The 15149-nt window shown below is 31.2% G+C and overlaps 1 protein-coding gene across 1 annotated transcript; it reads left to right on the top strand.

Moving 5' to 3' along the window:
* Positions 1-6663: 6663 nt before the first annotated feature.
* Positions 6664-15077, top strand: LOC126736177 (exocyst complex component 1). The gene is made up of 10 exons (XM_050440415.1): positions 6664-7307; positions 10328-10640; positions 10693-11046; positions 11100-11214; positions 11267-11436; positions 11493-11692; positions 11797-12149; positions 12203-12348; positions 12425-12547; positions 14707-15077. Exons 1-10 carry the CDS (start codon positions 6775-6777, stop codon positions 14929-14931), a joined length of 2532 nt encoding a protein of 843 aa, XP_050296372.1. The 5' UTR covers positions 6664-6774; the 3' UTR covers positions 14932-15077.
* Positions 15078-15149: the final 72 nt, after the last annotated feature.

Genomic DNA, 15149 nt, shown 5'->3' with positions numbered 1-15149 from the left:
TCTGGTATCCAGAAAGTTAAAAACAGGCAAATGTGATCCCTCTATCTAAATGTATTCACATGGGAGAATTCAATGATCTTCGCTATATTTCTATTTTACCTTTTTTGTCTAAGATTATGGAAATAGTTAGGTATGCAAATTCAAATTGATACTTTTGTAAATACTAATAACATTTTACCTACTAAAAGCATAGGGCTTTAGACAGAGGCATAGCTGTGAGACGGTATGGACTGAGGTAATAGGCACAATTGTTCAATCTTCGGATATAAATGGAGCATCGGTTTTCGTAATGTTAGATTATTCCAAAGCCTTCCACACTTTATGAAATACTACTTGCCACTTTAAAATATATTGGTTTGTCTCATCTGGTGTTGAATCTAATAAGGTATTTGACTAATCGGGTGCAAATGGTTAATATTGACTGTATTTCAGAAAAGACAAAAGTAACGGCTGGTGTTCCGCAAGGAAACATCTTGGATCCCCTTTTATATTCTATCTACTAACGTGTACAAGTGTCTTCAGTATTGTGATTATCACATGTATGCAGACGATGCCCAATTAATTTTGATGTTTTCAAAAATCCCAGCAACTGTCATAAATATAAACAGAGATCTTAGGAGGCTGTTGGGAATGTCGAGTAATCTATCATTGAGACTTAGCACTACAAAATCTATTGCACTTCTTATTGCCAGCAATACTCATATTGAATAATTAAATTTAAAAATTGGGAACGAGAAAATAATATTTAAGGATCAAGCGATCAATATTAGATCATAAATCAGGCTTTAAAGAACATGTCACTTCAAAACTCAGAATAGCTCATTTAACTTTAAAAATGATATTTTCACACAGATATTATTTAAATTAAGATACGAAAAAAACATTATGTGAATCCTTAATTTTGTCCTTTTCTATTTTTTGTGACACAATATGCGCACCCTGTCTCTATAATATAACCAAACGATGTATTCAGGTTTTACGAAACTCTTGTCTAAGATTTATATTTGTCATCCATAGACGCAACAGTATTTCACATAAATTAATGGATAAGTGGCTTAATGTGGAAAATGGAAGCAGAAAATTACATTTTACTACAAACTCTTAAAAATGGTTCCTCAGAATATACATTATACATAGAGATCTCGTTGCTATTTCAAAGCATAATAAAGAATGTTCGTTTTATTATAATGCAGCCATCGGTTCATGCGACCACCGGTTCCATTTGTGGGATCATTTAAGGGTATGATTTGGAAAAAATTATTTATATCTAATGTACGTAATAAGTAAATACAGCGTTTCAGTATAGTCAGTACTTTAACTACTGCAATATTGTGTATTTTCCCCCGTTAGATGCAGGTTCGAAGAATAGATTGCAGTAAGTAAATTAAAATTGTATGCTGTCGCTTCTTATACAACTTGAGGAAATATATACATGACCATGTTTCGAACAAAATAAATTAGTTAAAATGGTTGACTATATTAAATACAGTAGAGTTAGAAACCGTAATATTCATTATGAAGATTTTTTGGACAATAAACATAAGTTTATTTAAGAGAGATACTTGTCTTTTGCGAGGCAATATACAATCGTAATATAAGACATAGAGACCTTTTGACTATGCATCTTTATAGAACTTCCCTTTTTCAAAGAAGTTTACAATTCCTTAGACCAAAATTTAATCATCAACTTAACATCTATGATCTATTATTGTTGGTTCTCTGCAAACCAAACTGAAAAACCAACTCTTGTCATTCCAATAGAATAAGCTATATATTATATATGTGTATTGTATATACATTATATACAATGCGGCTCTTAATTGTCCCCCCCCCCTCACCGTCTTATCTTTTGAATGCGTTTATATAAAAATTTGAAATTTGGCACACCTCATTTGCAATATAAATACTACTTTTTGGCCTCTAGCTCATTTTGCAAAACTTTAAAATGGCGAGTCGCCATTTTGAAGTTATTATTGATTCATATAGTTTTTCAAAGTATTATTTTTTCTCAGGTTTATTGATGTTTAGGAGTAAGATACTAATGAAGTAGTACAGGTAGTACTTTCCATTAGTAAGGCGGAAGAGCTACTTAAAGTTAAACCTTGCCATTGTATAGTGGTAGTCCTTGTATAGTGCAGCAAAATTTACACCCAAGTATTTTAAATATAAAGACGATTATTATTATTAAAATTCATCATTCGAGAAATTCTTTGAATACTATATCAAATTCTGCTCGAAGTTTGAAATTTGACTGAAAAGTGATGATGCAGTAAATAAAGCATGATCCTAATTCACGGACATGGTATAAATGAAATATATAATGAAATAAAGAAGAAGACTTTTCTTATATTTTACGTTTTGGTGATGTACTTCTGGATCAATTGACCAAAATCTTCTTTAGCTATCTCTAGGACGTAAAGATCCCTCCTAATAAGTCTGAGATAACTATCTATAGAGACTACGATAAAAAGGTTGTATTCCGTGTAGAATGAAAAATACACTCTGCCACGAATCTAACCGCACTTTTCAAAAATGTAACTCTATTCCAGTTAATAAGATTCAATTTCATGTAGAATTCATTATATTCCACGTTAGAGTCTGCTCCCAGACCGCACTCCCATCCTTGCACGAAAGATACTTTGGTATAGAAGGTCGTCCTGCTGGGTTTATGATTTATCTGATGTCATAGTAAATGATAAAAGGAATGAAATAAACAAATTAGTTTATTTTTATGCCTTTAGTAAGAACGGGAGTAAATATTGAAAGATTAATTTTCATGGAAAATCATTATGTAAAAGCAAATCTGGCCTCTTCTTTAGATAGATACCGCCAATACCACCAATTTTTCGTTTAAGTGTACCAAACCTAAATATACCGTTTCTTTAGAATGTTTATGAATCTTTTATGAAAGGGTTTCAAATACATTATAATTCATACCTATCTGCAAATTTAAATCTTTTATTGATATTAAAAATGAAGAAATGTGAACTAAGATTAAAAAGTTTCGGAGAACGTTACTTTCTGAATATTACTATTCTGTGATTTTCCTCTCAAACGATCGGTTAGGGCACATAAATAAAAAGTTCGTGAGAATAGATTTCAAGCTAAAAACGTGACGATTCTAGGTTAACCATTTGGATACTTATAGCTATTTTAATCGAAATATTTAAAGTTTTTTCAAAAACAAAATAAAAGCATTTCTCTGGATTGTTTGAGAGACAATAATGACTTGAGCGATAAACGAACAAATGGCAAAATCATTCCGCCAGATAGCAAAACTATTATACCAGATCATGGCCTTAATAGGAAACAGTGGAAGCTGTAACAATTAACATTGAGCGAATAATCTAATAAAATGTTTCAGGAACATTCAAATTACTGACACAATTTGGTAATGTTTCTAGAAAGTTCAAAGATATATCAGAACAATTCTAGTTCCATGTAAACACTAAATGAATTCATGAAACATGCCTAACCGAGCTCAGTTGAGAAGAGGAGAAGATATACTCGTATATAGACATAGAGCAATAATTATTACGCGATATATAAAATTCAATTGATGAGCGGACAACGACCGTCATAATTGTGGGTGACCACATTAAAAAAATTAAGATAATTGGCAATGTTTCCTTTACCTTATTTTGTCTTTTTATTTGTTTTCTCTTTTTTTATCCCCTAATAACGTACAACGTAACAAATCTTTATTGGGCATAAACCTACACTAATTTGTATTGAATTTTCGTGGCAGCACCAACTGATGCGACCTTGTTGCGCGACTTTTAGTCATACTTTTTCTGAACACGCACGTTGGAATTCATTTTATTCTTCTTTATTCTTTCTTAAAAAGATATGCCTAGTATTAGTGAGATTTTTAACCCCTTGGAGAGATTCAGCCATTACATATCATCCTCAAAACGTTAAACAACCTTTTTAGGCCCCACAATTTTCAAAGTCAAGTCTGTCAAGTGCTTAAGTCGATATAAAATCATTTATTGCAATCCTAAATAAAGAATAAAGAAATCTATAAAATTATAAAGATTAATTATTTTTCTGATCCTATTTTGGTCAGTTTATTTAGCACTTTTGTAGAGTTAAGAAGTCGTTGAGAAAGTCCGCCATTTCGGAAGTAAATATTTAGGACTTTATATATATATATTATATATTCGAATATTTTACCAAAACGTACTCGAGTCTTCCAGAGGCACAATGCTCGTGCTAAGAAAGGCAGCACAGTTATAAACGTTTTATTAGAATGATTAATTACTTTAACAATTTACCATATTACTCAGAAATATTTGTATTATTGCACCTTAATCTGCGTTTAGAAACATAAGGTCTTAGGCTTAACTGGAATGGTTTATCGAAAAAATAAATATACATATAAAAAAGTAACGATTTATTTTGCTTACCGTTATCTTATGCAAGGCACATGCAAAATACGTTTTACTCAAAACAAAATTTAACTTACGTCCGAATAAAGTCCACTCGATATATCGAAATAGTTCATCACAAAACAATCACCTTGAAAACGTTTTAGCGACGTTCAAACTACTTTGATATATAAACTTTCGAATAATATCAAAAAAATCCAAAGAAATATCCAGGGAGCGTTTACTACGCAGTTGCCCGAGGAGAAACCAACCCCCAGACCAATTGCAGACTTTCCGCGCTATCAACCCTTATAAAAGGGGGTGGAGTCTGGTTACCCTTTTGATCTATGGGCCAAGATTGCGGCACGTTCGCTTTCGGGTATTAGAATAAATAGGGTCCGATAACCTGCGGTAATCACGGCACAACTTTGCTAGAATCGGTGGTTTGCATGGGCGGGGTTAGGGATTTTATCAATGGTAATATAAAACTTATTTAAGTAGAATGAATTGAGTTTCTTCAAAAAATAAGTTTTAACTTAGAAGTTTTTAGATATACTTTGATATTACTGCGATCAGCTGGTCGTTCCCAAATTATGATAAGATACATTATTAGTATCTATAATAGACACGTAATAGAAGTAATGCACCCGTAAAGGACAGCTAACATAATAAAATAATTTCATCTAGTCTCACCTCTACGAATTGGGGATTAAGATCTTTTCTTATTTAGTTTGCTGTATGTTAAATTCTTTGAACCTGTGAAAGTGATTATACTGATTGCAACATACAATAGAACGCGTGAATAATCCCCAAGGGTTTTAAAAGATATAAGTGGTAAAAGCTATGAAAATAGGAGGATTCGCCGTTTTGTTATTTTATGATACCAAAAAGTTGCATCAATTTGCTTGAAATGATCAAAGGTTGCTTGAGAAATCGGAAAACATTTCTCTAAAAAAGTCACAACAGACGTAAATTCTTTGAACTCCTGAAAGTATAGAAATTGCTATTGCACATGTGTCCTCATATAAATATAAAACTAGTCCTGGAGAACAAGAATAGTTTAGCCCTGGAGAACAAGGGAACTAGTAGGATCCTCTTGGACCTTTTCATTTATTTGGAAAAGCTTTATTGAACCAAGTACTGCTGCAAACATCAATCTTCAAAAGCTGAATTAAAGCTGCGAAGAGATCACACGTATTTTTATTTTCAAGCAAATGAAATTAGCAAGATGCACAATTCCCAGTTTTTAACAATTCTAGATTCGCCACGCTAATGAACGAAACTTATAAGTGAATTCACTCGAAGGTTAGCGTTTCCGATTGATTGATTCAGATTTCTGCTGAGGAGTGCGTATTAATCTATAGGTCCAATATATAATATATTTAAGTCTCTAATTTACTAACTGTATAATATAAAAACCAACCATTAATCAGTTCAACGTATACTCTCTCTCACTTTTAATAAATAAATAAGTACGTCTTTTTTTAGCAATATATGCTAAAGCATATCTTGTCCAGCGTCTGCAGCGTCTCTTAACATGATATTTAAATTTAGTTCTCCATTGGAACTATTTTTTATATATTTTTGGTAGGATATGTCTGAGCTTCAACTGAGGCATATCGTCTCTAAGCCCACATGTTAGCTAGTTTATCTGCCTTATCGTTCTTAAAAATGCCAGTGTGGCTAGGAATTCGTGCCATTCTAATCTGAGTGTTTCTAGCAAATCTGCTTTTTATTCTTTATCTGAAATCTTCACTGCAGGTCAGTATTTCTCTCTTTCCAATTTCCTTCAAAGATCCTCAATCTCAGCACATAATTTGTAGATATAATAGAAATTATTTGATCTAATACTCTTCATGGTTATTATCAGATTTCGGTTTCCGAAACTAAGGTTCTTTATGAGGTTTTTCTACAGCATCTCTTATCTTGATCCTAAAATTTAGTCCTCCACTGGTCTTATACCCTTTCAAATATTTTTGGTAGGATTTCACAGAGTTGCAGCTTAGGAATATCCTATCTATGTCCTTATGATCGCTAGTTACTCTTCCTTGTCGTTCTCAAAAATCTCACTGTGGGTAGAAATCCATGCTATTCTAATCTGACGTTTCTTGATAATCAGCTTTTTATTCTTAATCTGAAAATCTTCAACAAGTATTCCTCTCTTTGTAATTTTCTTCAAGGCACCTTTGTCAATCTCAGCATAGGATTTCGTTGCGTCGTCGCCATGAACTTCTCATAAAAGTCGTGTAAATCCGCCCTAATATTCATATTGCTGTCACTTAAATGACAGATGACAGTGACAGTAGTTTGTTTTGATGGTATTTTTTGCTCATTTTTGTTATTCAAAATATTTTGATATTTAATTTTATAATAAGGTGAAAGCTTTTAATTTGTCGCCGGTGCAATGTCTTCCGCAGTAATACGAACTTTACAACAGGACGTTTTTAACCCCGGGGAGGAACGCCTTATATCTTGCTGCCATGTCAGCAAATATCTCAAGAAAAAGAAAACCTCCTACCTTTGCCTAGTGGGCACAACAACTGTACCTTTTAATGTTTATATCATTCAAATTAAACAAACCGACAAACAGATTTTTAAAAGAAAACGAAGCTGGTCTCTGGCAGAGTTAAAATCAGTAGACGGTCATAGTGAAATCTATGACACACAAGAATTTGATCTATATTTTGATAAAGTCTACAGGTGGGTGTCTACAAGCCCCAAAGAACGATATGCTTTTATACATAATCTCTGGAAGCAAGCTTCCAAGCATGTTGTTAAAGATATGCCTGTTTTTAAGAATATACCAAAGGCATGGATAACTGAAGATGCACTAACTCCGGAAAATAATTTTATTACATCTCCATTGAATGCATTCGATAATGATATTGCAGATGATTTTCAAGCCATAACAGACAGAGAGCAGGAAGACCTAAAAAGGTAAGGACAAAGCATGTTTCATTCTACAAGTTTTGAAATATTTAGTCCTATGGTTGGAACCTTTGGTGTTACACTCAAATCAAGAAACAGTTTTACCACTAATCAGACCTCTTTATTTCATTCTGGACACATGTTTTGCTTATGATATTAGCATCTTCAGGAGAGGCTTAAAATTAAACTAAATCTACTTCTAAGTGGCCTTATCCTCGGGATGACAAATGAGCAAGAAATCCAATAAATGGATTTGGTTGGCTGAACAAAGTTTAAATCTTTCAGAGAACTTAAAAGATAAAATGAAAACCAATGAAAAGTCTAGGATATATGAAATTAATTTTAACAACTGTAATAAGAAATACATAGGGCAAACAAGAAGACCAATTAATGTCAGATTTAAAGAACATGTTAGCATGCTCATGTTAAATATGGAAGAGTTGAAAAGTAAAATTTGGCTGTGACATCTTTTAAATACTGGCCACTTTGAAGCAACAGTCAATTTAAAATTACTAAAACAACTTAATAATAATAATCGAAAATTAGATGGGTATAATGCATTATTGCATTAGATGCAAGGTTTAGCAATATTCAAAAATCAAAAAACCCATTCTTAATAGGGATGAAGGTCTAATCCATTATAGGCTATTGTATAGTTAAGATAGTCTTTTAATAATTCTTTTATTTCCTTGGTACAAAGTACATATACAAAAATATACTTTCTTAACTGAAGAATAAGTTAAAATATAATATTAAAAGTAATAAAAATGGTAATTTTTTTACAAAACAATCTTCGTTATACTTCTCAAGTTATTATAATACTAAGCTTAAATATTAATGCTTCTCAATAGAAATATAAAGTCTACAAGTATGAAAAAAATACACTCATCTAAAAAATAACTATAAATCTATAGTTCTGTTAAAGTAAATATTGTTTTAGCCTTTTCTTAAAAATAAATATATTTGGGGAGTCAACTACACAATGACACTACAACTTAAATGGTTATAAATAATATTTTTTTGATAAAAGGTTGTTTGGCATAATAGGTTTTTAAATCAATCTATTGACAAAAGAAGTTTGCGCCTGTATTTTGTCTACATGTAAAGTCCTATTTGCTTGAAAAAATTGATCGATTTTTATAAACATAAGTATTTACTTCATAAATATACAATCCAATTAAAGTAAGAATCTTCTTTTTTTAAAGTGCTTCCAACATGAGTCTCTATACCTAAAGCTGCTAACTATTTTAATTGCATACTTTTGAATTAAAAATACTCTGGACGCCAGTGAACTTAGACTCCAGTTGAAAAAACCATAATGCAAAAATGAATGAAAGTTGGCATAGGACAATGTTAAAAGTGCCTGCTTGATTCAATGATGTAAAATATATTTCAAAGAGTAACTACTACCTCTCAATCTGTTACATAGATATTTAATATGAGACTGCTATTTTAAGTCTTGATTAAAACAAATACCTAATAGCTTGGACTTACCCATCGGCAACAGCTCATTCTGTGTGTCCCTAAACAAAATAACATTGTCAAGGACAGGTCGATTCCCTAAAAAACGAACTAAATGGATTTTATCTCTATTAAGGCTTAATCTGTTCCTTTCAGACTAAAACTGATGCTTCTATATACATTTTCAATGGTGATTCTGAGCATTTCATAACTATAACCCCTTATCAAAATATTGGTAGTGTTTGTCTAAGATATCACTTTTACATTAGCAGATAGGCCTTTTATATAAGATACAAGATCATTTGCATAGATTAAAAAAAAGAACAGGATCAAGGATAGAACCCTGAGGAACTCCCTCAATTATGATACATGACTTGCTACAATAGCCCCAAAATTTTCTTTCCCTCATTAAGAGCAGCTACACTCTCATTTTGAAACTCTCATAGGGTCATCTCTGTGCTTTTACAGAGAGTGAAACTATGCTGAGCAGAGCATAGTAATTAAATTTGGTATAGAAAAGAGACACTAGATAGTAAACCTATTGCTCTAATTACCGTATTCATTACTGTCACATTTCTTATAAAAAGGAATAACCTTAGCAACTTTCCACTTGGAAATTGCTTCCTCTGGACTTCTTAAACTTACACTTCTCAACAAATTATTGGAGATTTCGTCAAAACTTCCGGCATTTGCACACTTTAAAAGATTTATCAAAGACACCACATCGTCAGTGTAAACTGGTGAAAGTTAAATTTGCAAAATGATGGTTGAAGCCATCAGCCACCATTTAGTGAGGCAACCTGGGATTGTGTTGAAATATTTTCACATTAGTAGCCTTCTTATGTTTTCTTGTAAATCATGAATCTTTAGCCACATGGTTTTTGTTACATCTTTGCATATAAGGCCACTTATGTAAGTAATTTTGGTTAGTGGTAAAACCAAACAGTTAAACTCTGATCATTTCACTGAAATATTTATAGTTTTATGTATCACAGACCACCAGGACAAGATTATAAGATTATTCTCTATTATTTATATATTTAAATGATTGTTACAGTCGAGGTCTTTAAAAATAACAATTTTACCATTATATCCCCAAATCCATATCTTTAGTACCTGCATTGTGAAATAATCATAAGAAAAGATGAAGTTCTGAATAAAATAGTCCATTATAGCTTTATATGAAGGATTTGATATACTGACTTACAACCTTGATATCTTCCTATTGTATATTAAGTGGCATTCTCTTATAATAGCTATTAATTCATGAGTACATTATCCTTAAAAAAATTATAGACACTGGATATAGAATATATTTCTCTGAAAATCAATAAAATTTGGTGACAAAGCGTTCATAAACCTGAATAAAGTTTAAAATAAACAACAAAATACTGTTGCTACACATATAAAAAAAAGAAAAACAATCATCTTTAGATTACATGTTCAATTTTTTTGGGATTACACAAAAGAGCTTTGAGAATTGTTGGAAGATTCACTATATCACTTTTTCACTCCTTAATTGACTAAATATGTTTCTGATATCTCTAAACTTTATATTGACAATTTAGATTAATGGAAGGATGTGAATTTGCTATAAGCAATGCTGAAGGCTTCATGGAAATACTTGCAAGGGACTTATCTCTTCTTGATGGAGAGAATGTTCAGTGTGTCCTAGCATCAGAAGAACATGTGGAAAGCCTAATGGAGCAACTTGAATTGGCCATAAATGAAGCAGATAGATTAGAAAAACAACTGGACAATTATGATGAAATTTTGTGCCATGTTAGAGATACTATGGAAACAATGGAGAAGAAGAACACTATGAATTCAATTGTAAATAAGAATAATCAGTTGTTGATGAAGGAACTGGAAAACATTGTTGTAAGTATCATGTTTCTTTTTATAAATATTTGCTGTATTTGGTATGTTTTAGACAAAACTGGATCTACCTCCAGAATACCAAAAAATCCTTGATGAGGCAGATTTCACTTCACCCGAAGGACTTGCATTGTCTGTAAAAGCAGCTTATGCACTAAAGACAGCCATGAATTCAGATATTGATAAGGCACTTCTTCAGATGTCTGCGGTGCAAGAGCAAAGAAAGAAATTTGAAAAATACAAAGAGAAATTTTCAAGAAGCTTAAGCAGGCAATTAAATAACTTATTTATACATTATGGAAACCATAAAGGAGAAGCCGATAGGAGCAATGATGGATTAATCTTGCCGCAACACAGTGGGGTCCATAAGGAGTTATATCCTTACACAGAATTGATGCACTGGATGAAAGTAAATATTTAGAATGATATATTTAACTGTATATTTAAAAAAAATACTTTTAGGTTATGGATAAAAAAATGTATGATTCACTAAAAGAAGTGTACACCTCCTCTTTAGGAAAATTATATGATAGAGATTTAAGAAGTTTATTTATCTCTGCCAGAGAGAAAATTGGAGGTAATAGTAACTCACTCGTTATACCTAGTATAATACTTAAATAACTTATTAGTATATCCTGTTTCTTCACCAACAACGTTGATTGGACTGGATAGGGATTTCTGGACACTAGAGACAAATATTTCAGATAAAAAACGCCATGAGAGACTATTAGAACAGGTCTTAACGCAATTAGAACCAGTTTTTTTGCAAGAACAGCAGTTTTGTGTCCGATTTTTTCAGGTATTTTTGTTTTGGTGAATCAATTGGTTATTTTTTACATAATATGCATATTTTAGTTAGATGTTTTAAGTCCAACATCGAAAAATACTCTTACAACATTAGATGGCGGTGAGCTAAATCCGGAAATTACTTTACCTCAGAAAAAAGTGGATAAACAGATTAATGAAGATGTTAGAACTATGATGAGCAACTTATTTTCTTGCCTGAAGACAGAGCTTGATTTGTTAATTGATCATATTAAGAAGCATGACAGTTTGTAAGTTTTTTTTTAAAAGCAGGGAAAATTAGCCCTAAAAATTGCTGCAAAAGGCATTAAATTATCTCACAATATTAAGTTATGAATTATTCAATGAATTTTAGCTATTGTATGTACGTACTTGTGTGCCTAAATCAGCACGTTATGTCAGCCCAAAGTTCCTTCCTGAGCAATACTTTTGCTTCTCAACTAATAGAGATAAAAAGATCCCTGGATCAATTCATGCAAACCCAAATAGATTCGGTGAAAGAGTGTCGATTAACGCGAAAATCCAAAGTGGGAATCCTACCCTATGTCTCGAATCTAGAAATATTTGCTGAAAACGTTGAATGTTTGCTAAGAAGCGAAAGGGCGGCTGATTTAGAAAAATGGTATACGAGACTTGTAGACACTATTATAGAGTACATTCCTATTCATGCTAATGATCAAAAAACACCTTCGCAGGTCACGAAAATGGGTATTGTAGACTATTTGGCACCATAAAACTGAAATAAATTTAAATATTTTTAGAAAATTATCATCATCTTTATTCGCTTTTATCGCAGCTCAAAATATCAGTTTTGGATAGTCAAAGGAAAGAGGCGAAGCAAAGATATCAGGACGCTCTTCAGTCGTATGTAACCCTGTACTTTGGAAGACCACTGGAAAAGTTAAATGTGAGTTTAAGAAACACAATTTGTTATAAGTTTTTTTAAAACTTGAAATTGTTTTTAATATTGACATCTTTTATAGACATTTTTCGAAGGTGTACAAGCGAGGGTCGCGAGTGGAGTAAAAGCGTCAGAAGTCAGTTATCAATTGGCGTTCAGTAAACAGGAGTTAAGGAAAGTGATTAGTCAGTATCCTGGTAGTATGGTAAGTAATGATATTTAAGCTTTATATTGATTTGAAAATTATGAAATATTTATCTTAGCACTGATTTTAAATAGATTGCCAATAAAAAATTATTTATTTTTCGTCCATCTGCTTTTAAACGATCAAATTTTCATCACAGCAGTAATTTTAAATGCTCATGAACTGGGCTTAGTAAAAATATATTTTCCCATTATTGGCGTGGAAATAATAATATATTCCTTATTTGATCGGTTTTAATCCACTAATAAAAATACAGATTGTTTTTCTTTTATCGATTTGGAAATGTCAGCAGTAATTTTATTACTACAGCGATTATCTGCTTAAGTGTTTTGAAGATTCATCAATTTGAATTAGTAAAAAAAATCCTTATCTGCTTAGAAATAATATTTATCTCAATTTCCATTTAGTTTCATTAATGGAAATCGATAAAAAATGTTCTTTTCTCTTTTTAGCTTAGAAGAAACAAAATATTTATCTCACTGAATATCTATCTATTTTAAAGTTGCTTAATAAGCTCCTTATAAGCTTAAAAATATTAAAATATAAATCTGATGTGTGATGAATCAGTGATTTTGTGGTTTCTCAAATTCAGTAAAGAAGGTTCTTTTTTTACTTTTGGCTTGAAAATTGGTACTTTTATATACTAAGAAAAAATTAAATTACAACTTTAGTGGAAGTATCTATGTGTACAATTTATTAAATTTAAAAGTTATTGATTTCTATTACATTAGTACCTGAGTGATGGAAATCTATGAATTAAATTTATAAACCACAGAACAATCTTACAGCACATGACGCATAAACGAAATTAGATGAATAAATGATTAGATTATAGTTTAGTGCCTGGACGCGTACACTGTTAGGTTTCTTCTATTCTTATATTATTACCTACCTACACTAAGGTAGGTGAAAAACTGCTTTTACTAAATCAAATATTATATTCAATTTTATCTACGGACTTCTCTGTGATGGTAAATTATTGGCATGGCTGTAAAGCTATAAATACCGAGATTAAATTGTAAAAAAAGAGTTTTTATTATCAACTATCAATGTGACCAATCAGATACATTGTGTATCAATCAGATCACCAGAATTGTTCAAATATAATAGAGGTTCAGAAGTTTTAGACGCTAGTATATTATAGTATTTAAGGACTTGTAAGTGTATATTGACCCACAGTTAGGTTTCAAGGATCATTTTATTTTAATTTGAAACAAAGCAATTAAGCTTTTTGGTTTCTTAAAGTCGATAATATTTTTTGTTTTAAAAATATTTATGGGTCTCTTTTAAGATCAGTTTTGTAGTACAGAATCAATACTTGGTCCTCTTTCCATAATGATTTAATGAATTAATTAAGATTGCATTTCTACAGTGTCTACTTAAGTTGGCAACATATAAGAAACTTTTTTATTATTAGTTTTATAAAAAAAAGATATTCTTTATAAAAATATTCTATTTTGTATGGTCCAGAATGTAAAATGCAATAATCAAATATCAAATTTTATTAGTCGTAAACGAGGTTTGACAAAATACGTGAATTTTGCTCAGGAGTAAAGTACTTATATCTTTGACAATACCGAAAATTGTTATAAAGAGAAGTTAGTTAGAACTAAGAGTGACATGATGCAATATGCAAATACGCAATATTTTTTACAGTTTCTCTTAAATTACTAGGGATACGAACATTTTATTTTATTACAAACGTGATAAATGACTTTTATTACAAATGTGAAACGTGAACCTTTCCTTTCAGAAACTAATGAGCAAATTTTCATATTACAAAATAATTAATATTAAGAGGTAATCTCTTAATTTTTATTACAAAACATTTATACACTTATAACATTTCAATTGCTTAATGCCCGTCTTGTAACACTTTAAAGGTGCATTTAAATGAATAATACCATAATAACTAGTTTTAAAGGTGGTAGACATTGGTACAATAGTCATAACCTAAACAAAACACGTGTAGAAATATGCATTTGTTAAATGTTTCTGTTCTGTTCTTAGAATGATAATAAAGAACTCATTTATCTGTAAATACAGTTTACACGTCTTGTAATAACCAGCTTAAGAATTTCTGCAAATGGCAAGTTCGTAAATAAAGTGTTATGTATCATACAAAAAATTGTACTAAGAAACCTATTTACACATTTTAGGTAAAAAAAGGTATAGAATCCCTATACAAAAAAGTAGAAAAGCACCTGTCAGAAGAAAGCAATCTTCTACAAGTAGTATGGAGAGCGATGCAAGAAGAATTCATCAGGCAGTATAAAATGCTTGAAGAGTTAATTCAGCAGTGCTATCCAGGCTCCATGATAACCCTGGAGTTTACTATTGATGATATCTTACAATATTTTTCTGAAATAGCTATATCACATTAATAGCTTTGCTTAGAAGCAAAGAGTTGTTTGTTAATTATTGATTATGGCTTTTTGTATATGTTTTAATAGTTTATTTATTTAGCAAATGTACATAGTTAAGAGAAAATATTTGAGCGATGTTTACAGTAATATACTATTTAATTATCTAGGTGGTGTTTCTCATTCTATTACTAAACCTCTGGCAAAATCTCAAAATAACTAACAAAGACCCGAATAAA

The sequence above is a fragment of the Anthonomus grandis genome, chromosome 5, assembly GCF_022605725.1.
Source record: "Anthonomus grandis grandis chromosome 5, icAntGran1.3, whole genome shotgun sequence".
In the NCBI taxonomy this organism is placed as follows: domain Eukaryota; kingdom Metazoa; phylum Arthropoda; class Insecta; order Coleoptera; family Curculionidae; genus Anthonomus; species Anthonomus grandis.
Note: the sequence above shows the minus strand (reverse complement) of the source record. Positions and strands in the feature narration are given on the sequence as shown.